General features: G+C 45.6%; 1 protein-coding gene across 9 annotated transcripts in view; it reads left to right on the forward strand.

The window, feature by feature from the left end:
• The window catches only part of AAK1 (AP2 associated kinase 1), a 79605-nt gene that overhangs the window by 25110 nt on the left and 29421 nt on the right, over window positions 1–25074 (forward strand). For 3 of the 9 annotated variants that reach the window (XM_086628040.1, XM_086628044.1, XM_086628045.1), the window contains exons 2-15: window positions 1178–1296; window positions 3359–3467; window positions 5637–5779; window positions 11425–11546; window positions 12773–12854; window positions 14812–14944; window positions 15975–16078; window positions 16996–17075; window positions 18726–18880; window positions 19001–19269; window positions 20063–20320; window positions 23351–23580; window positions 24212–24369; window positions 24747–24863. In XM_086628040.1, the coding sequence (XP_086484166.1) occupies window positions 1178–1296; window positions 3359–3467; window positions 5637–5779; window positions 11425–11546; window positions 12773–12854; window positions 14812–14944; window positions 15975–16078; window positions 16996–17075; window positions 18726–18880; window positions 19001–19269; window positions 20063–20320; window positions 23351–23580; window positions 24212–24369; window positions 24747–24863 (2079 nt within the window). Of the gene's footprint in view, window positions 1–1177; window positions 1297–3358; window positions 3468–5636; window positions 5780–11424; window positions 11547–12772; window positions 12855–14811; window positions 14945–15974; window positions 16079–16995; window positions 17076–18725; window positions 18881–18994; window positions 19270–20062; window positions 20327–20715; window positions 20719–23350; window positions 23581–24211; window positions 24370–24746; window positions 24864–25074 lie in introns of all 9 variants that reach the window. The other 6 variants (XM_086628038.1, XM_086628039.1, XM_086628043.1 and 3 more) reach the window with 5 other exon arrangements.

Below are 25074 nucleotides of genomic sequence, written 5' to 3' on the forward strand. Positions count from 1 at the left end.
GTGCTAAAGAACCATTAGTAATAATTAGGTACAAACAGGTCCAATGTAACTATATACGTGTTGTTGATCCGATGGTTTCTGGCAACTTGTGGAGAACGGGGTTCACCAAAGGGCTCAAACTTTTAAAATGAGAATTCTTTGGGATGTGGCTAGCTTTTTACAGAGTGTAACCACAACTCGTGGCACAGTGGGACTTGTGAAGGCTATGGCAGCAGCAGATCATAACTTACTATTGAGCTGATTCTTCAGAAATCCTTAAGCATAAAAGAAATACGTGCAGTAGTAGAAGGTAACAGAGAGCAAACGACGTGCTGTTAGGTTGTGGCATTGACAATGTCATCATGCTTCCCTTTTTACCACTGTGCAGCACTTCTTGGCTACGTGGACACGTGCGACTCTTTGTTCTGATTCATTCTGATCTCTGGGAGCCAGGTGGGAAACTTTGATGCCTGTATACCTGCATCCTCGATCAGCTTCCTACTTCTGTCCAGAATACAGATGTAAACCCCCTGTATTTTGATGTATTGCTAACAGAGGTGAAAGGCTTTCATCCTAAAAAAGTCAAATATGTCCTGGGCGTCCTGACTTTACTAATAGCAATGACCACAAAATGAATTGTGTTTTTTTTCCTTGTTCTTATGTCCTTTTTTTAAAAGCACTCACATCAAACTGTGTGGGAGATGGGTTCTTCTGCCTCGTGCACAAATCAGCTTTGTAATGTAACTTAAACACTTTAAAAGTTGGGAAGCCTTTTAAGTTTAGGCCTCTAGTAATTCAGTGGATGATCTGTATCTCTTAATTTCTGTCCAAGGCAATGTTGCTGTTTATACTTCAGCTTTCTTCTTCATAATGGGAATTAATGGAGCAATGAAGGACTGTCTGGCAGACCAGTAACTGGTATAATTGCTTGTTTTTACGGAGATGTTAAATGTTAACTTTGCTTTCATTAACAGAAGGTTTGCCCCCATGAATTCCTTTAGTTCCCAGAAATAACTGTCTAGGCAGAGTTGGAAGCTCTGGAGCTCAGGACATGTAAAGGACACTCCCACCATGGCTCTGCCGAGTGCCCTCCCTCTTCGGACTGTGCTCTGAAGGTGGATGGAGGAAGGGACAGGATGGATGCAAGGACCAAGAGGTTTCTTTGTTAATGAATAGGATGGGTTTGTGTCTTCCGCAGGTGGATTTGCGATCGTGTTTCTCGTGAGGACGAACAATGGGATGAAATGTGCCCTGAAGAGGATGTACGTCAATAACGAGTACGATTTGCAAGTCTGCAAAAGAGAAATCCAAATCATGGTAAGTCACCACGTTGTATTGGGGCCCCAGACTGGGAGTAGAATGGTGTGAGACCCTGGTCACCTTCTGCCTGTGATCTGTGTAGCATCGTGTCGCAAACTGTCTGTTTCTGTAGCAAAACTCTCTTTCTTTTGGAAAGACCTGAGTCCTGCAGTTATGCGACTATGCGAAAATCTTGTGTTGAATTATGTAAAATTTAAATAGTTTCAGTGGACAGGAAAAACATGGGAGCTGAAAAAGCAGAGGGAATCTTGGGAAAATGAGGGGAGGAAAAAACTCCTGAGTCAACTCCATGACTTAATGGGAAAGGGAAGAGCTGGCTGACAGTGTTAGACTTCAGAGTCTAACAATCTCCAGATGAGGGCTAAAGTCTTCACTTTCAGACTTCATCAGAAAAGGCTGATGATTCTGATATAACTGTCTCTGAACTCAAGCGAACGCATGAATGGAAGACCTCCATCCTGAAATGAATTTGTATCACAACAGCTTCTAATCTTCTGGGTTGAGGTGAAGACTATCTCTGTGTTGGTGAGGCTGATAGATTAAAACCAGCATTTATGGGGTAGTTTCTGCCTGGGCTTTTGAAACAGGGAGGTGTTTATAATAAGCACAGGGATGTTTCTCTATTGAATACAAGAAGTTGTATGATAAGATAGCTGTTTTTAATAGATGCTTTAAACTTAGCCTCTCTAAACAAAGGAAAAATTGAGATGTTCTCAACAGATTTGCTTAGTCTTGTTTGGAGCCTGGCAAACATAGAAACTGTCACTTTCAAGGTTGTATTCAAAGATGTTGATGAACATTTAGAGCAACTGCGAGGTGAGGAAGGAAACAAAATCCTCATTCTGCTAATTTACAACACGAGGTCTAGGTTTGAGGTAGATCATCTTGGTATCAGAAGCTCTTACCTGTAGCAATTCTGCGTGTGTTTTTTGAAGTAGCTTTTAGTTAGGTTCATACCTTTAAAGTTGACTTCTGGAGTAGGTGTGATGGTGCAAAGAGGCTTTTGGGCATGCTTTGTCGTCGCTGTAGTTAACGCAACATGGGAAAAGTTGAGATTAGATCTTACACCAGAGGTTTTAGCTGTGCTCACAAAGCTTGTTTATGTGGATTTTACTTGCTGGTGCTTTCCATCGCCTCCATGTCTTTGGTGCCTCTTTGAAACGCGTGGCTAAACTGGAAAGTGAGGGCCAGAAGTAGCCTTCTTACTCGGCAGGTCTGCTTGCTCCTGTACTGAAATTTATCATAACCACTAATCTCTGTCCTGAAGAACCAGTACATCACTACAAGGAAATATTTTCTTCTTTCTAGCTTTGGTGCAGTTAGAGGTATTTTAAACTCGACTGCACTTATTGCAACCCTACAGCATTACAGCAGAATGTGGCCAACAGAATCTTGATTTCTTTTACTGGTGTAGCTGAACGTTGAGCTGGACTGGCTGTCACACGTGGGAGTACGTTGTGAAGCTGGCAGTCCAAAGAAATTACTTTTCTCTGCAGGTTTAGCATGTGTCATGGGTAAGTCATTGATAGGAGAACTTGTGCTTTAATCCAACAAGTTATTTAAAATAAAGTACTTCTAAAAGCAAGGTTAAAATTTATTTTATTACATTAATGGGTTTTTTTGAGCAGGTGAAGATTTGAGGTACGTTTGCCAGCAGAAGAGTGGAAAGAGATGAGAAAAGTCAGCACAACATGTGCTGTGCATGGCCACTAGAAAACATCTGCCACCTTCTCCCCCCTATGTGAAGGAGGAGCAGTTCCAGGTAGCTTGGCCTGGGCTGTTGAAGGGAAGAAGCAAAAATCTGAATGAGTTAGTTCATCAGGTTGGCTGTTTCTCTGCTGTTTGTCTCAAATCCTTCTGACAGGAAAACAGGGAGACACAGACCTCGGGTTTGTTCAGCCTCAGGTTTGTTCAGGTTTTCCGTGACGATTAATCCAAAGTGACAGCTCGTGACTATATTGGAGTAGAACTGGGAAAGCCGTTCAGTGTGGAGGAGCTCGATTAAAGTGTTGTTCGCTCTGTATGGCTGGTTTATGCTTTGAATTTATTTATCTCGCAGCGGGATCTGTCTGGCCATAAGAACATTGTGGGATACATTGATTCCAGTATAAACTCAGTCAGCAGCGGTGACGTGTGGGAAGTGCTGATACTAATGGACTTCTGTCGAGGTGAGTGTGGGCTCAATGTATTGTTTATTGGTAGATTTGTCTCTTTTTGGCACTTACAATAAACTTGCACAATATCTTCCCGTAAAAAAAAAAAAAAACAAACCCAAACCTGTTCCTAGGCCTGGCCTTTCCTTGGCACCAAGGAACCATTCTGAACAAAGCAAAGCCAGAACTAAGTGTGGAGAGGTGGATGATTTGTGAGGCTGTGTTGACCCTGTTAATGGGACCGGTACCACCTTTGCCCCTGCCCCGGGTGGTCCTAGATCCTTTCTGTTGTGAAGGAGAAGCCTTAAAATATATATCGCTGTTTTCTGTAGGCTGGTCCATACAAGAAGTGGCTCTTCTAAAGCTGCCAGGCTGTGGAATGAAATTCTTCTTCACTTTATGCCATATTGCAAGCTTTTTCCACTTCAGCCTGACTTAGGATTGCTCTGGAAGAAGCTTGAAATGGGTAATGTGAAGCCAAAAAGTATTCCTTTCGCCTCTGACCTTTTTGCTTGGCTGTCTCTGGCCAGACAGGCTCTTCCAGTCTTTTCCAGCTGTCCCAAAGCTTTGATCTCTGTGGCTAGGATGTGGTGTTTGGGAAATGACGCATGTGTGGTGCTCAAATGCCTCTCACAGGAATAACGTGAAGCAAAAATAATGTTTTGGCCAGGTGACTTCAGAAGTCTTTGGCTGTTTTGGATGGTGGCAGCTGATGGAAATAGGTGTTCTTGGGCCTCTTTGGCTTTTAACTGAAGCCAGGTGCATTGTGGCAAGAACAAAGAGATGCTAAAATGTACGGTAGAGCTTTCTGTTCTACCGTGCCCAATTTGCTGCTTCGTTTTGATGCAGGAATCTTGACTAACTCGAGCTGGGTTTGTTTGCTGGTAAAAGGAAGAACCTTACGGGTAGTTTTGCTGAAGGAATCATTATGCAAGTTCTCTGTAAGCTTAAGCCTAAACATCACGAGGAGTGTTGTAGGAAATACTCTGCGGAGGGAAGTGCAAACCGTAGCAGTTTAGGATGTACTCCCCTCCAGCTGCATTAGCCTCCTGTCTGTGCCACGTTTTAGGCTGATGAAGTAAAAATCCATCTTTCTAAGGTGTTTCTTTCCTTCTGAAAGGAGAAGAGCTGCAAGGTGGTGTTTCTTATGTGGCTTGCTTCTGCCAGGTGCTCCGCTGGGCACGCGCCTGCATCTGTCTCCAACATTCAGATCCAAGCACAGGAATTGCTGTTACACATTGCATTTTCCCTTGTTACTTTCCTTTTTGTGTCAAACAGCTTCCAGATGAAACCAGTGTGTCTTTGTATGCAGAACTGCACTCACTTCGAGTGCAAAATATTCACAGCTGTACTAGTTATTAAGCTGAGCTTTTGTACCATGAAAATAAAGTTTTCCAACACTTGTGATGTGAAATGATAAAGTTTTGCTTTGCTAAAAATTCAGAAAGGATTTTTTTTCTCTGTGTATATAGGGCATTTTGAGAGGGGAAAGAACCTCTGTGTGGATTGCTTTGGAAAGGCCTTGACAGCAGCAAAACCTCAAAGTTGAGGCAAATTCAGAACTCAGTTCATGAAAACTTGCTTTCGTTTGTCTGGAGTTTCCCTTGTTACAGTCGGATTTTTATTTTTTTTTTGCCGCTCTGTGACTTTACCCAAGCCACTTAGTAGTGCAGGGGTTTTCTGAGTATCTCCTTTTCTCCCTCCTCTGGCGAACTATTTTGTGGACCATGGGTGCCCCAAATTCAGCCTTTTATTCCTCTAGTCTGATGAAAAAAGACTTATTTTGAATAAGAAAGAAAAAGATGCAGCTTAGTCAGAATTACATTTGAGTGTTAACACAGCCAGGTGAACGTGAGCCTTAGAAGTGAACTTGTTGCTCTCGAAGCCTCATTCAGACGAGGTGAGATGCAAGTGCAATGCCTGCCAGCAGATATGCAATCTGGGATTACATCCCCTGGGATTTAGGTGAGGAAAAGAGAATGAAACACAATGAGTAAGCAGGCTGCAAAAAGCCCCTGGGGAAGGCTTGGTGCGAATTTTGAATTTGAACTCATGAACTTCTTGTGTGCTGACTGTACAGCCACAGTTTGATGGGGAACTGCCTAAGAAAGGCCTGTCTGGTAGGACTGGGACTTAAACCAGACCAGACCTCTGCTCTGATTCCTGGTGTTTGATTCTTCTCAGGAGGTCAGGTGGTGAACCTCATGAACCAACGCCTGCAGACGGGCTTCACGGAGAATGAGGTCCTGCAGATCTTCTGCGACACCTGCGAAGCCGTAGCCAGGTTGCATCAGTGTAAAACGCCGATAATCCACAGGGATTTGAAGGTGAGTTGTGGACTCCAGTACTATAGCAGGGGGTGTGCATCCTCCTTACCATGTCTGTTTGCTGCCCACGCCACGGCAGACAGGCTTTGAATACCAGTGCTGTGTTTCTGTTGTTAGTCAGGAGGAAAAGTGGGCATAAATACCTCTCCCTATTGGAAGATAAAAAAGGAAATGAGCCTCTCATTGCTGCTTACCATATGTTTACCATCTATAGATCTACTGGAAAAACACAAATGTTTGTGAATAATTCTGTTTTGCACAGGAGATGTGCCAGAATGTATCTGATGAATTATTCACAGTGACTTTCTACCACCTGAAACACTACTGATATTCTAAGGTAGTTCACAAAAAGCCTGCTGTGAATTTGTTTCCCAGACCCAAGTTAAAAGGATCCCTCCGGAGGTGTTGGCCTTGGGGCAGGAGTCATTAGAAGCCTTTGAAACTGGCCTCTAACTCTCTGTTGACCATGGAAGTGCATTGTAAAACTCTGTGTGCTTAGCTGGGAACAGAGCTAGGCCAGCAGGGAGAGATTTGAAAACTCTCATGCCTGTAATCAAACAAACAAACAAAAAGACGTTCCCCTTCCTCTCAACTAGCTCATAAAATGCCCAAATAATGTATTCAGCCAAGAAGGAGGCTCCTGTGTACATTTCGAAATTCAGATGTGCTTTGTGGGTCAGGTTCTGTTTTCAGAGCCCTCAACAGATGTTTGTGTTGTGCCGCTGGCCATTGTTTTACAGGAGCAAAAGATGCCACGTGTGCCAACAAGAGCCAGGTAGCGCAGGGGAAAAAAATCCTCAGGGTTTGGTGTGCTTGAATGTGTTTCGGACGATTGTGACCCCACTACTCACTCAGTTTGAATTAATGAAACAAGTCTGACACCTGTTGTTTGTTTTTTTTTTTCTAAAGTGAAATGAGCGGAGTTTTATAAATCTGAGGCCTGGATTTAAAGCTGTTAAGGTCTGCGGGCATCTTGCAGGTGTTGGTATAGGCAAGGAGCGAGAGGATGAGGCTTAGGAACAGGAACCCCTACAGTTGATACTCACCCCTGCTGTTACCTTTTTGGTGAATCCCTGGAGTTTTTTGGTAAAGAACAAACTCATTGTGTGGCATGTGAATAAATCCTGGGACATCTGTGATGGATTAGTGAGTTGATCTTGGGTGTTACTTTCTATGCTGAGTTGCAATTGAAATGGACTGTTACGGTCTGATGTCCAGCCCACTACTGCGTGCTTAACCAGTAAAGTTTTTGCAAGGCCTGGCTCTAGGTTGGTAAGCGTGCTCAGGGTCAGAGAGTTGACTCTTTTCTCTGCTTTGGGACATGTTTCCCTGTTGAATATTGTATTCTTTCTGTCGTGATGACCTCTGGAGCTCCAGTCACAGTTGGGGATCTAAGTATTAACAAAGGATGAAGGATTTAGATATGTTTTGCCTTTGTGTGAGTTCAAATTTAGTAATGCCAGGGGGGTGCTGTGATTCCAAGAGAGATTAAGGGCCAGAAAAGTTTTGTACAAGTGGAGTGTAAGGAAAAGCATCCATTGGGTAGGCGTTTTGTTGAGGTGAACATAACCCTGTTGAAGAGTGGGCAGATGTTGACTTTACAGACAGCTGCATGGAGATTGGAGGCGGGTTTTTTTTTTTGCCTTCCAGCTCTTTTGATGTTGCTTCTAACACTGGAGGTTCCTGCCCAGAGAGCTCTGCCAGCAGAAGGAATCATGAGAATAATCTTCAAGCCCTTTCAGACAAACGCAGCTGGATTGGTTTCAACGGCCTGCGGCTGCGATTTTTGAGTTAACCCCACAGGCTTTGCCCGAAGCAGAACAGCCTCCTGTTGGCACAATCTCCAACTGGTGGGAAGTGACCAACAGCTGGGGGCAAGAGAACCTTTAAGCAGTGTGCCTTTAGGCAAAAGTGGGCATCTCACTGTGAATAACGGCCAGGAAAAAGACAGTATGTCATCTCTGTTTGTTTATTAAGATTTTCCTTTCTGATCTGATGGTTAGCTCTCAGGTGCGGTGTCAGTCTGTCCCTGTGTGCTCTACAGGGTGTGATGATGAATTTCATGTGCTTTGACTGCCACAAACACAGGCTTATATTGATGCTGCTTTTTCCTAAAAATTCGAAATCCCCTCATGTGCCACCTCTGCCCTTGTTAGGACCCCTGTAGAGGCAGTGTGAGCCTGCTGGCAGTAGGCTTGTCTTTGTGGTTACCTTTAGTTGTTCTTGCAGGTATTTTCCTCACCCTCAGGGTTCATAGGCCATTGCTGCTGCAGGGCGTTCTCTAAAAAGTTTATTTCTGTGCAAAACAGAATTATTCACAAATACTTTGTGTATCTTTAGGTTACACCTTTTAACAGTGAAGAAGAAACGTCCAAACCTTCTTATGACTATGTGTTCTATTACCCTGTCTCTGTTTCTAAGTTGGAATCTATGCAGAGAAACTATAACTTTCAGATCCTGGAAGAGTAGGGTTTAGTGAGGTGGAGGGAGGGGAAAATCTGTTTAGGGCTGATGATAACAATTTACACAATTACCCTATACTTAATGGCAGTTGTTTGCATAACTTGTTTTATATTTAACCAGTTTAGGGCCAACTTTGATTTCTACAGCTCGCAGCTTTCTGCAGTGAGAGGTCTCCCATTTCTACCTGTGATGCTTCTGCTAGTCTGAACCCATCTGGTTCCAGGAGTAGCTGACTGACTTGCAGATGAGTGGCTGATTTTTCAGGATACAGCAGAACACTATGTCAGTCAACCCAGAGGATGCTGTGATCAAGATATCTTTCTCCTTTCCTTTCCCTACTTTGTGAAATAACCAGAAGGTTGTGCTCTCATGTTAAGGATTTAGTTTCTTCAGCTTTCATTTTAGCAGTTCTAGTGTTGCACACTCTGTGGTGTGATAAGACAGTCACGCTGTGCTGCTGTTATCTCTCTGTCTTCCATCACCCTTCTTTGTAATGCCAAGTCTTGCATCAATGCCACCAACAAGCCTGTGCCTGGAATTTGGACGGCTCTGTGTCCAAAGCGTGCTATGTAAAATCGTGCAGTCCTCTAATGGTAAACCCTTCTATCCACCATGTTAACCCTTCTATCCACCATGTTAAGAATATGCCTGTGCCAAAATCACTTAGTGCTCTTGGATGTCACATGGCGTTCGTTTCTTTGCCTTGAAACACTGAATAAGCTTTCAGAAATAATAGTGAATGGTGCCAGGGCAGAAAGGGAAGTTGAAACATCTCTAAAGAGACCTGAAGGCACTGGAAAGCAGTCAGAAAGCATCCTTTGGTCATGCTTCCCTCCCAGATTGCTGCCTCAACTTAGAAATACTGCCCTGGGAAGCCATTGTTCTCACGAGAAGATACCGTGTGATGATTTCCTTAATTAAAGAAAGCCTTACGCCTTCTCCCTTGCCAATGTATGTCTGTGCAGTGCTTTTACGACTTTGCTTCTGGTTTTAGCAAAGAAAGGCGTTTGTTTCAGAGGTAAAGACAGACGCTAGGTGCGTTCTGTAACTAACAAAACTCACGGCAGCTCCTGGTCTCCCTTAAAGATATTTGTTTTGACTTTAATGTTGGGCATGTCAGAGGCTGCAGCTGGAGTTGTAAGTGCTCAGCAGTGCTGAAAACTGGATTGCAGCTTGCTGAGCGTTTGACTGGAACGCAGCAGATCCATACTATTTTTAAAAGACAATTTTCTCTGGCCTGGCAGTCAGTAGCAGTAATTCAGGTACTTTGCTTTGCTGTTTGTTTTGTGGATTTTTTTTTTTTTTCCCCTTTTTTTCTGGAAGTTAGTGAACAAGCCTAGTTGCTGGATAGTCCAGTGCTGATTTTTTTAATAAAACTTGCAGGATGTTTCAGTGAGAAGTCACGTCAGACTTTTCAGCCAGATAAAGTGGAAGGATTCTTCTGGAAATGTTTGAGTATTTGCAGGGAATAGGGAATAATGCTGTCAGTGTTGATCTGCTAGGGAGAACATCTGTGTGCAATGCTTTATTCAAAGCAGATGGATAGCAGAGGGGGAAGGGGTGGTGTTTAACCCTTGGTTTCAAGCCAGCATTTCCCCCCTCAGCTGCTCTAATTTGGCTGCATTTTCTGATGCTTAAAATGCTGACTCCTCCTTTTCCTTTCCTTCTTGTAAAGATCATCCTTAATGGGGAGCTCTACTTCCAAAAGGTTTTGTTAGCGAATACTTACGTGGTGATTTTTGTTTTTTTTTAAATATATGAGCAGTATGTTTTATCTCCTTGTTGTATCTGAGCGTTTGACATTGATTAAAGAGAAATACCTTAAAAATTGTTTGCATTCCCTTGAGAGAACATGCTGTTAATACCACTGTACAGATGAGGAACTGGAATACAGGGATGCTCTGCCAAAGTAGAGAACTGAGCCCAGGTTTTCCCGCAGCTTATGTTAGTGTTGTAACATTTAGACAGCGTTCTTAGGTGGATGCAGGCTAAATATTTGTCAATGCAAGATTAAGGGGAAAGGCAGTGACTGCTCATTTTATTTATTTTTTTTTTTCAGCTGTCCCAGGTGTTTGTTTTAGCATTCATTTCAGTTGTTTGATTCAAGCTACCAAATAATATTTGGTAGAAGGGGGTCATCTTCTCAGCAGCCTGGAGGAACTTCTGCTGATAAAATCGTTGCGTAGGGAGGATGGGGTACCCAACACGTTCTGGTAACAAGCCTCTGAAGTGTGAGCGTAGGCTGAGGTCTGTTCTGAATGAGACCCACAGTGACAGGTGGAATGCAGGCAAAGAACTGGAGGGGCATTATAATTCCGTAAAATATAGAAGCGTGTGTGCTGTCATCCGTTTCCTTCCTCTCTGCCCCACCAGACAGCGAGGGGTTATAGCCCTTTGTAAAACTGCAGGCAGCTTGTATGGGCTGTCCTGAATTCAGATGCCAGACTGTGGGTGATAGTAGCTCAGGGAAGTGGAGCACTAAAGACATTGGGGCACAGTTCTTGTCCTGAAGCACATATAGGCTGAGAGAGTTGGAGCTGTTCAGCCTGGAGAAGAGAAGGCTCTGGGGTGATCTTATTGCAGCCTTCCAGTACCTAAAGGGGCTACAGGAAAGCTGGAGAGGGAATTTTTACAAGGGCGTGTAGTGACAGGACAAAGGGCAATGGCTTTAAACTGAAAGAGAGGAGACTTAGATTAGATCTAAGAAAGAAATTTTTCACTCAGAGAGTGGTGAGGCACTGGAACAGGTTGCCCAGAGAAGTTGTCTGCCCCATCCCTGGAAGTGTTCAAGGCCAGGTTGGATGGGGCTTTAAGCAACCTGGTGTAGTGGAGGGTTTCCCTGCCCATGGCAGGGGGGTTGGAACTGGATGATCTTTGAGGTCCCTTCCAACCCAAACCATTCTGTGATTCTATAGAGTCTTAGTAGAGGCAAGGTGATGTGCTTGCAAAAGGAGAAAGGGTTGGTGGCAGGATGGAAGGCAGTGTTACAACTGTGCTTCCACGATTGGACTTCTGTTTTATGAGATGTGACAGAGTTTTGATGCGTGTTTTCTTTGCTGTCATGTTATGCTTTTATGTCAGATGTGTCTGATATGTCTTCAGGCACTAAAAACCCTGGCTCATCTAAAGAAAACCAGTGTTTTTTGTCTGAGTGATTCTGGATTTGTCTGTGATGCCTGTAGGTTGAGAACATCCTGCTGCACGATCGTGGCCACTATGTCCTGTGCGACTTTGGAAGTGCTACTAACAAGTTCCAGAACCCTCAAACAGAAGGGGTGAATGCGGTGGAGGAGGAGATCAAAAAGTAAGTGTGCTTTTCCTTTTCAACTTGGCCACAGTTTGTGTTTGAAGGGTAATTTTTTCCTTATACCGAAACTAAATCTTGCTCAGGTCTGTTGCAGCAGATTGAATGCCGATGCCTGGAAGTGTCTGCTGCAGGTAAATAAGCGCCTTGGGGAAGGTGAAACAATAAATTGAGCTTGATGTAATTGCTTTGGACCTGAAAGCCTGAGTGTCCTAATGCAGAGGAGCTGCCCACCTTGACGAGGTGGTGACATGCATCGGGTCAGTCTGTCTTGGTCCCTCATCTATCTTGGCTTGAGCCACAGTACAGCAGGTGCCAAAATCCCTGTCCTCTGTGAGCCACTCCATAAATCCTTGCTGTGACTAAGGGAATGCCGGGCCCGACTCCTCAGCTTTTCGTAGAAAGTGTAAGGACCTTGAGGAGTTTCATGGCTCCTTCTCCTGCCCCATGCATAACCAGCTAGAGTGGTAGCAACTAGGTGCACCTTGATGCTTTTAAAAAGGGAAGCTAGCTGGCAGGTCAGTAGGACCTAGACCAGGAACGGAGCAGAGTCCAGGTCCTTGGTCTTGCTGTAGTTTTAACAACATCACTGCTGCAAACTCTCCAGTTCTGCTCATACAATATTCTGGCTAGAAAACAGCATGTTAGAAATGTGTGCAAATGCCTCCTTTTTGTTAGGGTTCAATTACACCCGCATGGATTTCCTAGGCTCGTTTGACTGAAGCTTTTAGGGTGCTCCTGGTCCTGCTCTGCAGTCCCTTTGGAATGCCCTATTTGTACATTTTTTAACAAGTCTACAAAAACTGCCTTTAGCAGTGCTTTCTTGTGATCAAGGTAAATAGCACGCAGCAGAAATTATAGACCTACTGATAGGAAATCTTACCATGAGGGTCTCTTAAACTGTGGTGCAGTTTGCAGCTTTTCTGTTTGCAGTGATTTGTTAGAATGAAACTGATCTATAGTTTGAGATACAAAACAACCTTTCTCTTGTTAGCAGTGACTCTGAGCAGGAGTCCTGGTGTGGAAGTCCATTTATTAGGAGCCACGTATCCAGTTACAGGCTTTGTAATGCAGTTGGCCAAAGCCCCAGCAGTGAGGACGTTGCAGAGGACATTTGACTACTGACCTTCTTAATACTCCGAATCCTTGATTTTTTTTTTTTTTTTTTTTTCTGCTTCTGCATCTGGTTTCCATTTCGAACTCACTGATAGATCTTTCTGATACAGGTACACTACGTTATCCTATAGAGCACCCGAAATGGTCAACCTGTATAGTGGCAAACTTATTACTACGAAAGCAGACATATGGGTATGTATAGAAGCTGCTCAACATCGTGCAGCCAGGCTGCAACTTGCTTCCATTGCCATAACGACAGGGTAACTCTCTGGCTGGGGCTGACCTAGTGTCCGTAAGAGACCGGACAGTTTCTGAATAAAGAGTTCCTCTGCTTGATGTTTCTGCCGAGTTACTGCTGAGCAGGGTGGCTTGTGGGTAAAACATGCCTGCTTCTTGGCATGCCACCTCCTGTGTGGTTTTAATTTAGAGATATATGAAACGCCAGGGTCGAGCAGTACAAACCTAATTTCGTATCTTAAGAGTTAAAATGGAAAATTCGGAGTATTATATCTTCGCATGCCTGAGTTGGGTTGCAAGCATGCGAAATCAAAGTTACTAGTCAGAATTTAGGAGAAAACTGAGAAAGTAGACCTTCCCCCAGGAGCAATAGTACGCGTGGCCTGGGCAGCGTAACACGGGTCCGCATTGTCAAGCCTGGCCAAAGACCAAGCTTTTGCACTGCTCTTTCTAGTGGTTGGTGCAATCTTGCCATGCTTTTCGTGCTGAGGGCAAAATGCAACTGTGGTGTAATCCATTACTGGCTAACCTGATCACAGATGGAAGGCTGCCCTTTGGTTGGGACAGAGATGAAAAAAAGTCTGTGCTGGTTGTAGCGTAGTGGCAATTCAGCAAATGGGATGTGTTTAAAATGCTAATTCAGAGCATGTCTGTGTGGTTTCTGAAGCCCTGAGCTAGGAAGTAACAAGGCAGAAGCAGTATAAGGAGAGTTTTGATGTATCCTCAATAGCTTTGTGTATACAAGAGGGGAAATTGCTGGCGTGAGATCTGTTGGGAAGAGTTCTCTGTCCTCGCTGTGAGCTCAGCTCGGAGTCAGGAGCACAGCAGCTCCTGGGGGGCTCTTGCACCGCTGAGGTCAGCAGGAGGTTTGTAGAACTGGGCCCTGCACCAGTGCCGGGTCACTCACCTTGATGTTGGAGATCAGGAGAGGGAAGGTCACAGCTGTAACAGCGTGAAAAGATTGTCAGGGCCTCAAAGGCAGCCAGAGGAGAACCTGGGATTTGCACTGCTTCCTGTGCTAATGTGGAAAGGTGGAGACCCGAAGGCTCAAATGGCTCTCCTCTTCCTGGCCTGGAAGGAATTCTGTTCCAGTGACCCGCTGAGTGTTTCCAAACAAGCATGTGGTGGTGTGCACAGTGGGACCTGGGACCTTGACTTCGTGGCCTGTTGCAGCACTTGTCCCACATGTGCCCTCCCTTCCTTTAAATCTCATCCAGGTTATTTTAAACCAGAGTGCAATTTCATTGTGAAATCCTATGACAAAAGATAGAAGCTGATGAGGAGTTGCTCAGGATTAGGAAATGTTTCTCTCTCTCCCTTCTGAGATGGCCGGAGTGTTTCATAATTAGCCTTTTGTGCAAAACTTGTGTTTTCTTTTGAAATAGGCGGTGGTTCTTGCTGTCAAAAGCAGCACAGAAATAGATGGAAGGGTGACAGAACTTGGCAGCCTGCAGACTTATCTGTGTGTCTCTCCCTGGAACATATTTATAACAGTTGAAAGGTTGTTTGAACTTCAGCTTGGAAACAGTTTGGGTTTTTCTTTGTCAGAATAAATGTATTAAGGACGATGATTGCCATTTATTTTTGCTATTACTTTGCTTTTTCCTTCCAGTATGTGGCAGAAGCAGGCTTTGCCTGTTTAATGACATGAAGGGTTACACTATGTGGAGCTGTGGGGTCTGTGTGATGCTGCTTGCATGATCCTCCAGATTACAGTTTCTCAGCCAAGGCAGGGAGAACTCTTTTATCTTCCCATATATGTGCTTGTTTTCGAGTCGATCACAGGGATGCTAAAATATAGGCCTGATGTCATGCAGGACCCCTATGGTAGAACAAGTTAGAGCACAATTTGAATTGTACCATTCCCTGCTTTGCTTCGGTTTAAATCTCCTGCTCTGTTCCCTCTCTTTAGGCCCTTGGCTGTTTGCTCTACAAGCTGTGCTACTTCACCTTGCCGTTTGGGGAGAGTCAGGTGGCAATCTGCGACGGCAACTTCACCATTCCCGATAATTCTCGGCACTCGCAAGACATGCACTGCCTCATCCGTGAGTGTCTCTGACAGTGGCCTACTCTACTTCTGTAGAACTAAAAAAACCAGCACAAGTGTTTTGTTCTTACATTCCTTGCTCCTACAGTAAACCCTTTTGTTTCTCTTCTTTTAAGAGACGCGCTTGCACACAGGGGTGGTTAAAGTGGTCTTCTGGTAGCTTAGGAGATCGCTCTTTGAGAGACAGTTATGACAAAGGGATTTCTATGTGGCCAGGCAGTAGTGAACTCTGTGGAAAGGCAGGAAAACAGGCAGCCATTTGGTTTAAGAGTCCTACAGGAACTTGCACAATAAGCCTATTTATGCAGAAACGTATTTCTCCAGTAATAAATCTGTTTGGATAAGGAACTGAAAAGAACCACAGTGACTTAGACTGGCGATAAGAATTCATCTTCTGTGAACTGAGAAACAGAACTTAAATGATTTATAAATAACCCACTGACTAGAGTGAATGTGTAATTAAGGGTACAATGCACTACTCTTGGCAAAGCTGGGGCAGCTCTCTTGTTTTCAGCACAGCATTTGATTTCTTTTTTCCTTTTTTTTCTTCTAGCCACAATCTTGACTAACACAGAGTTGGATATGTTTGCAGAGCAGCCTGGTATTTTCTTATGCACAGGCTTTTGGTGGTATATGTGGCTGGTCTGTCTTCCTGCCCCACTGACACACCGGGGTTGGATCAGGCTCTTTTCCTGCAGGTTCACTTGGAAATGTGCAAGTCGAAACCAATGCTGTTCCTTGACCAGGCAGGCTGCTTTTCCCCTCCTTGCCCTAGAGCCTTCGATAGCAGCTACAGATTGTTCATAGCTGTATTGGAAAATACCCCCAAGTCCATCCTGACTGTCTGTCTTGCCCTTTTCTCTCTGACCCTCATCATCAGCTCAGCCCTGCTGACCACTGACCAGATGCTTTGAAAGAGGCAGGGCACCCTAGTAACGTCTGGTTATACCAAAGTAGCTCTGCTACAAATGACTTGTGTGAATCTGTCTGTCCTGTTGCTCTGATATTAGCATCTCTGTCTTTTAAAGGGTACATGCTGGAGCCAGACCCTGATAAGAGACCTGATATTTATCAAGTCTCCTACTTTGCGTTCAAGTTGGCAAAGAAGGAGTGCCCGGTCCAGAACGTGCAGGTGAGTAGTAAAGGAGTGGACTGATGTGGGAGGAGGCTGGCGGTGGCAATTGCTGAACATTGAGCATTCTGCTGTATTCTGTTGGTTGTTCCCCAGTTCTGTGACTGGGAGTTTTTTTTTTTGTTGTTTGGGGGTGTTTTGTTTCAGTGTCGTTTGTTTCTGTTTGTCCCTAATATACCTCCTCACCCAGTTACTGGTATGAGGCCAAGCAAGAGACCTTGTGCATGTGGAAGTGGAAAATCAGGCCGTGCTTGTGAAACCAGTTTGATTTCCAGGCACATTCATGGTGGCATGTGTAATTTGTGCTGCAGTTGGTTTTAAACACAGCAGTTTTGTGTCTGCTGGCTGGGACTACCCACCTCGAACTGCATCAGACCTTACACAACCATCTGCCCCTTCTTAGTGGATCTTTATAGACTTCAGTTGAAAAATAGAGCTGACAAGTGTTTTCTTATGGTGATATCTCTGACATGACGTTTTATTTTGTTGTTTTCTGGTAAGAAGAAACCTGCCCCACCGCCACGTTCAGGTGGCTATTTATGGCCTTTATTAGTACCAAACCCATGTCTTATTCATATACCTGTATCTTTTACAGCAGTATTAATAAGTATTGCTGCTATTGTCCCCAGGTTGTCTTTTAAAAATACTCAGGTTTGTGCTCTGAAGCTTTGTGTTCGGATTCCACATGCAATAAATGGTCAAAAAGCTGAACTGTGTGTTTGCCCTTGTAAAGCCTCTCCTAACCTGTTGTCTCCTCACGCCATTAACATTGAGGCGTTTGTCCTGTGTCCAGCCTGAGGAGTAATTGCTTCAGGGATCCCCCAATCTTCCCAGTTCATTGGGATGCTTTTGCAAATAATTTCTTACTCTGTTTTCTGCCCTCAAAATACAAACTTTGATGGTTTTGGGATCTGCAGAACTCTCCAATCCCTGCTAAACTCCCAGATCCGGTTAAAGCAAGTGAAGCTGCTGCAAAGAAGAGTCAACCAAAGGCCAGGTAACCACACCTGCGTTATGCTCAGTGCTCTCTTTTTGTTGTCTGTTGTCTTTCTGCTGTTTATTGGGAAAGATGCTTTTGTATATTTAGATTAGATTAAGGATTAAGATTTAGATTAGATCTAAGGAAGAAATTCTTCCCTCTGAGGGTGGTGAGGCACTGGCACAGGTTGCCCAGAGAAGCTGTAGATGCCCCATCCCTGAAAGTGTTCAAGGCCAGGTTGGATGGGGCTTTGAGCAACCTGGTGTAGTGGAAGGTGTCCCTGCCCATGGCAGGGGGTTGGAACTGGATGATCTTTGAGGTCCCTTCCAACCCAAACCATTCTGTGATTCTATATTTAGCTGCTTCCTCGTGGGCTTACATTTACACGTGGAGATAAACACTGCGGTCCTGAGGCTTCTGCTCCAATGACAGAAATAACCATTGATCTGAAAGGCAGAAAATGCAGATATTAGGGAGAGTTTTGTGCATGGGGATGGGGAGGTGGGGACTTGGACGCTACTCAGCATGACTCAACAGCTAGGCTTTTTCTTCGGAAAACATTGCTTGACAGCAGCACTTCAGGTTCGTGCGCTTAGACAAATCCACTGTGTCATCCATCTGGAGGCAGTACCCAGAGTACCTGAGAGCAAAGTCAGGAGAAGGACTGCAGCTGGCCTGCAGTGGGCCTGGACTTGGCCCAAAGAACACGAGCCTGCTGACAAACTGCATCGGGGACTGTTGCTGTTTGAGTTTGACTCTCGGCAGACGATAACCTGACCCAGTAATTACTGTATGAAATTGCTGTGATTTCTGCAAGAGTCCTGAAATTCCTTCTGGGGCGGGGGGACGCAAAAGCCTGAGCCACGTCCGTCTGAAGAGCCCAATTAGTGGGGAAACCACTGTACTGCTGTGTTTTTTCTCCTCTCCTGCTGCTGCTTGCTCTGCTTATGATACTGTAATGGAGACTTGTAAATTCTGTTGGACAAAACTTGCACCTTATTTTACTGCAAAGTGAGCAGTACAGCAGTGGGCACTCCAGACCCAGCAGTTTTCTTCAGACTCTGGAATAGGGCATCTCTCCTTCTGTCTGTCAGTCCCAGGAGTCTGTTTTGTTTGGTTTTATAATGAAGTACAGTTAACTTCACATTAGAACAGCCTGATGTCTAACCAGCAAATGTATCCACAGAAGAGCAGGGTGGTGTCTGGCTTCTTGGCTGTGTTGCCAATGACCTGGTTCTGAGGTAGCTGTACTAAAGTTAAGGTACTTCTAAAGATGGCAATTTAGGCAACTCTGCCCAAAGGTACCAGCTGCTCTTAAGCTAATTTGTTATGTCTTTCATCTGCTCGTACAGAACTCTAAGTGGATTTAAACAATAAATTGTAGCAAATATTTGAATGAGTTGAGTGATTTTGACAAGTTCCAGCTGTCCAACAGGAGAAGACGCCACAGTTGGCAATTGGGTTAATTGTTGTGAATGCATCCATTAAGTTTGGTGCTTACAGTTTTCTGGGCAGAGTAGATGTGTGTGTCAGAAGAGTTTCGTCTTTATCAGTCACATGCTGCTAAAGTGTGGACAAGTTTTTAAACCCTTATGTGTGTTGCATGCACCAGCTATCAGGCTAACAAAGACTTGTGCTCTTCCTTTTGTTCCTTCCCTTATTTTCTAGGCTGACAGATCCCATCCCTACGACAGAAACTTCCATAGCACCCCGCCAGAGACCTAAAGCAGGACAGACACAACCCAACCCTGGAATTTTACCCATTCAGCCAGCCCTCACGCCGAGGAAGAGACCCACGGCTCAAGCAGCGGTTCAGCCGCAAGGTGAAACGGCGTTCTCCGTGCGGTGCCTTCCTGCTGGGCGCCGTGTGCCGCAGGGCTGTGGTGCACCTTCAGCTAATGGACCTGTATTTAATTTTGTTTTGTTTTTTCTACCAGTTGCAGGACCTGCTGCCCTGGGCAGTGGTCAGCCTTCGCTCCCTGCAAGCGTCCCCCAGCAAAAAGCAGCACCTCAGCAGGCTCCAGCGCAGCCACAAGCCAAGCAGGCGCCGGCTCCGCAGCCCGCCTCGCAGGCACAGCCCCAGGTCCCTTCTACTCAGCCACAAGCCACACCTCAGCATCAACAGCAGCTTTTCTTGAAGCAGCAGCTTCTGCAGCAGCAGCAGCAACAGGCTGCATATTACCAGCAGCAGCAGATGATGCAAGCTCAGCAGGTAGGTGTGCACGGCCGTATTTGTTGCATGCTTCCTGTGCTAGAGGGCTGCAATGCCTCATCTTTGCATTTATGGCAAGTCTCCTATTTTTGGGGGGGGATAGGTGCAATTTTTAGGCATTTTTCCAATGCGTCTCCAGTTCTCTAGCAAAGATTTTTTGCTACACAAGGCTGGCATTTTTAGCTGTCAATGTGGAAGGCCTCAAGATAATTTTGTCACGTACAAACATAAAACAAGCAGTGCTGGTTAAGGTTTTACCGCTCTGAGTGTTTCAGCGTCTTGAGGTCAATGCTCAAGTGATGAGCAGGGGCGTGCAATTTCTCTTCTGCTCTCTTTGTGGTACGAGAAACCTGGCATGTCTCTTCAACAGTAAGGTTCAGGTGTGTTTTTGTGGTAGACTGCAGTGATGAGGAGGCCTGTGAACACACCATGTGTTAGGATGTGTCCAGATGACACTTGCGTGCTTAACTGAGGTGTTTATAGCAGCACAGATCTCTGCTAAAGCAGATCTAACAGTGGAAGCAGAGGGCCAGTGAATCTTCCTATGCTGAAGAAAAGTTTGGAATGAATGAAAATGGAGAAAGGAGTTTGGGACCAAGGGACAGTCTGTCCTGTGGGAGCCCCATATGGGCGGGTGTAACACAGAAAGGATCTAATGTTAGAGCAGAAGGCTCTTTTCCACTGCTCCTTTGTAAATGGTCTTCAAGCCACAGCAGCCTGTTGCTGCTTTGCCACTTGCAATGGCTGTAACCATTCCCATGGCTGGCTCTGAGTTCTGGCGGTGCTACCCCAGTTCCCAGCTGCGCAACAAGCGACTCAGCGACTGGTTGTTTCCCAGTTCCCAGTGATACAGCAAGGAGCGCCAGCACAGCAGCAGCTGATGCAGAACTATTACCAGCAGCAGCAACAGCAGCAGCAGTTGATGGCCCAGCAGGCAGCAATGCAGCAGAAGACAGCAGCAGCAGCTCAGCAAAAGCAACAAGCCCCGGCGCCAGCGCAGCCCCAGGCCCAGCAAAGCGCGGCCCAGCCAGCGCCACCGCAGGAGCCAGTGGTAAGAGCCTTGTGGGAAGGAGTGGGGCAGTGGGGTTGGAAGTACTGGCAAGAGCTCTCCTGCCAGGTCCTAGATGCCAGGAACACCCTGGCAAGGCAGTTGGCTTTTTGGACCCACAGAACCCAGGTAATAGGTGCTCCAGGGTCTGCTGGCCACTGGTACATTATTACTGAGTTGCAGACGTCAGCACTAACCTTGCTGCCTCAGAGACACATGCAAGTGTTTGGACTGCTCTTCCCAGGAGGTTGCTGGACTCTGGGTTGTGCTCTGGGTCCACAGAGAGAAGATGAGTGGAGTGACAGGAGAAGGGACAATGGGTTTAAACTGACAGAGGGGAGATTTCAATGAGATCTAAGGAAGAAATTCTCTCCCATAAGGGTGCTGAGGCACTGGAGCAGGTTGCCCAGAGAAATTGTAGATGCCGCATCCCTGGAAGTGTTCAAGGCCAGGTTGGATGAGGCTTTGGGCAACCTGGTGTAGTGGAGGGTGTCCCTGCCCATGGCAGGGGGGTTGGAACTAGATGATCTTTAAGATTCCTTCCAACCCAAACCAATCTATGATTCAATGATGGGTAGAAAGCAGAGAAAGTATAAGTAACTGCTTAATGCAGCTTCTCTCTCTATCCCTCTCCTGTCACGTTGCCTTAGAAGACATGTGATAAACTCTTTTAAAAATTATTTGTACGTAATGCATCAGGATGGGCACCAGGCAACAGAACTGTATGTTGCTGCTTGTTTGGGAAACTTCTGCAAGTATTGTATTCAGGGCTCTGATGCAGAGGAAGGTGTTTCTGGTGTTGGGACAACTTTTTTCTTTAATAAATACTATGGAGAGGAGACTTTTCAAAGCACCATATTTAAAAAGAAATAAATCGCCCATTTTACTAATCATCTGAACGTGTGTCCAAAATAAATGCTCTTTACTTAATGGAAGAGATGGCTGGCTGCAGCAGGGCAGTAGCCAGCTGTCCGCAGCGCTGAAGGCAGCGGAGCTGTGCCAGAGGGCAGGCTCCCTGCTGCCAAAGTCTTGCTGCAGTACGTGCAGGAAGAAGCTGGGCCTTTTGCTTTCGTTCCTGTGCAAACCCATCAGCTCTTGCTTGGTTTTGAGAGCACGGAGGGGTGTCCCCAGCTCGAGTTGTGCGTTGGAGTGGGAGCACGCGCAGGCGCCGGGCGAGAGGAGGCTGCCCGTTGTTGTGCTGTACCAGGCTGCACGTGTGCAAAGCAAACAGTGTCTGATAACCAACCACCTCAGGTACACCATGTTTCAGCCCAAACGAGGGGTCCGTTTGTGCTTACTGCTTCCCGACTTAGCAGTCATTCCGGACCTCATTCATCTCTTGAGCGTGCTTCCTTTGAAGGGACATCAGGAATTAATTTGGCTAACGAGCTCCATAAGCCAGTTTGCTGAGCAATGCTGGGGAGATGTTGTTTGCTTTACTGTGATGTGTCTCAGGACTCTGCCATGTTCACCCTCTTTGCTTTTATATTAATTTTCAGCACTAAGCTGGTTCCTAGGGTTGGTGACAAGCTTGGAGCTGTTGTGTTCCTGGTCTTGGCACTGATTTGCTGAATGACCTGGGGCAAATCAGTTTACTGAAATCGGTGGGAGATTTTCAGTACATGCACACAGGTTTTGGATGAGGCCTGTTATTACCCCTTTCCTTAAATGCCTGAAACATAGTATTGAAGTGTATCTCTAAAGAGCTTTGCTGTGATTCACTAGCACAGTCTTAATTTTATTAAATCAGCTGGGTTGAAAATTAGCCTTATCCCTCCAGAAGACTGATCAGAATGGACACATCTGGATGCTTTTGCACTCCTGCAGCAGTCAGGAGGGGAAAAGCAGTGGTCGGCTCGTTTGAAAATTGATAGTGAGACATGGTCTCTGCAGAGCAGAGTCTCTGAGCAGAAGATACCAAGCCAAGACTCATCAAAACCTTTTCACATTGCGAGACCTCAGCTTAATAAGCTCTGCGTTCATTTCCGTGGAGATTTTGGCACTGCCCTTTTTCTCAGCACCAAATGTACCGCTCTGCAGTGACCTATATAGGGAGATGGAAGGTGGGTGCATCAGAAGCAGTCAGGTCAGCTTGCTTCTCAGCTGCAGTGAATTAGTCTGCCTGAAAATGCCAGATGAAAAACAAGACAGTTAACCACTTGCTTGCCTTGCCCCGTAATAAGTAACTCTTATTACCGTCTTTCCAAGGTCTTTCCAAGTCTTTCGTATGTCTTCCTTGGCTGAAAATGGCCTGGGATGATACAGGGTGGGGAAGAGGGAGCTAGTGCCCAGGCAGTGGAGGTGGCATGCACAGTTTTCTGCTCTTTGCATCTTGGCTTTCCTGCTTGAAATCCAATTTCGATATCTCACTGACATACAGATTTTGAAAATCAGACATGATGAAGCTGTTTATCACTGCAAAACAATATTTCGAGTATTTATGGGTTTGTGAGTTTAACACAAGACTGAGGCAATGGAAAAATAAGATCAGTTTGAGGAAACCCCTTGAAGTTTCCAAAGGGTTTGTGTCTTGGCTTACTTCTAAACCATACGTGTCTGTTTTTCTCCTCCAGATTTTCATGACAGATGTTGCTCCTGTAGTCCTTGCTTTAGGGATTTGACCCTGATCACACATTATCTGCTGGAAGAAGTGCTGCTCTTCACCTTGCCCCACTCTGTGTGTCCATTTGACAAGGCTTCTGCACGCTATGATCTGATTCCTGTTTTTACCTCTGTCCTGGATCTCAGCCTCTTTACCCATGAGCAGGTGTCTGAGATGAGCTAGCCTTTAACAGCAAGTGCTAATAGAGGCTTTGCCTCCAGAGCTGCACCATAGGAAGAGGAGAAAGTCTCTGCTTGTGCATTTGTACTAATCCTGAAATACTATAGATCAGCACATTCCACGGTTTGTTTTTTTCCCTCCAGGCTACCCTCAATCCTGACTTGAAGATCAAATCCTCCAGCATATAGCCAGTTCTTCATCATGGCTGTTGTTCACAACTAAGGACATACTGGTTTTACTTTCTCTCCTAGATGCAGGCACAAATGAGGCAACAGCAAAAACCTCAAACTACACCTCCTCCAGCAGTGCAAGGGCAGAAACTGGGCTCTCTCACCCCTCCGTCCTCCCCCAAGACGCAGCGTGCAGGACACAGGAGGATTCTGAGCGATGTGACCCACAGTGCAGTTTTTGGGGTTCCAGCCAGCAAGTCTACCCAGCTCCTGCAGGCTGCTGCTGCTGAAGCCAGTCTCAACAAGTCCAAGTAGGTGGCTGCTCACTTGGTGCTAAAGGGTGTGGAGGGAGGGGGTAGGTGAGGCTCTAAAGAGATTTCCCAGGTAAAGCTCTGAGATGAAGGTAGGCAAGCAAACTCTGAGGTCTAAAAGAGTCTTTGCCTTCCCAAGACCACAGTTTAGGGCTTGGCGGAAAGTTGCTGAAAGACTTCCCAAAGGGCAGAAGTCCTCCTGAGTGCTTCTGTGCTCCCTAGAAGCCAAGCAAACAGGGCCTTCTTCTGGATTACAAAAGCCAGCGTAGCCCTGGTGCACGATTCACGCTTGCTGCTTAGCATCAGCACTTCCCTAAGAGCACTTGCTGGGTCACTTCAATGGTGTCTACAGGTAGGAAGCTTCAACCTGGACATTGCAGAAAATTATTTCAAATGAGATGCTTATGATGCTTGTTTTAATCCCCTACACCAGGAAGCTCACCCAGATCATGACTGGGTACGGCTAACTGATGCCAGCTTTCTCGGCATGCAAGAACAATAATAACTTGTGCTGAGTGTTTCAAGGAGGAAGTAATTATAATGCAGCAACTTAGACCAGCTCCTAGTGCTGGCCGGAGGATTTCAGATGGGCTATTAATGATTGTTGTTTGGTTGGAATGATCACATCCAGATCTGCTTCCACCACACCCTCGGGTTCCCCAAGGACCTCCCAGCAGAATGTCTATAACCCGCCCGATGTCTCCACGTGGAATCCGTTTGATGATGATAACTTCTCCAAACTCACCGCTGAGGAGCTGCTGAACAAGGACTTTGCAAAGCTAGGTGATGGTAGGTTCATGGAGATGGTGGAGGATGGTGTGGAATGATGGCGGCTTTGGTCAGATGCCGCTGGGGTGCTCCCATTTTATCATGATCCTCTGTGCCTGTAAGAGCTGAATCTTTCCAGTCTCCCTTCTCTGTTCCAGTCCTCTCTGCTGAGTAATTGCAATGAAATGAGCATGGTCCTCAAGGGGAGAGGTACTGACTGCTTCTAAAGTGGTCTTGATCAGTTGGTTGTAGAAGCTGCAGTTTAAACTCTGCTTCATCTGCAAGTTGTGATTTGCAGGAAGGGGCTTAAGTCACTGAAATAGTGTCCTAAAAGTCTAGCGAAGTAAGCAACCTTCAGAATGGAAATTTTTCCCCTAAATCTGTGTCTGATGTTTCAGGGAAAGCTCCAGAAAAGATGGGCAGTTCCACAGAGAACTTGATTCCCGGTTTCCAGCCGTCTTCATCCGCAGCCCAGGCAGATGCCTTTGGTGGCTCGTCCTTCGCTGCTGGATCGGGTGAGTTTGTGAATACATCGTACAGGGCAACGCCTCTTGAAAAGGAAAGTAAAACTGGTACATGCTGAGCTGGGCCTTGGCACTGGGAACTGTAGGATAGGCTTGGTCTTTCAGTAAAGAAGGGAAGGTAGGAACGGCACGTGTACTTGTCACAGTTGGGTAGTAGAAACAGGAGGCACCATCTATAGGCAGAGATGAGGCTTTTGGTGAG

Source organism: Tauraco erythrolophus, chromosome 29 (assembly GCF_009769465.1).
Source record: "Tauraco erythrolophus isolate bTauEry1 chromosome 29, bTauEry1.pri, whole genome shotgun sequence".
In the NCBI taxonomy this organism is placed as follows: domain Eukaryota; kingdom Metazoa; phylum Chordata; class Aves; order Musophagiformes; family Musophagidae; genus Tauraco; species Tauraco erythrolophus.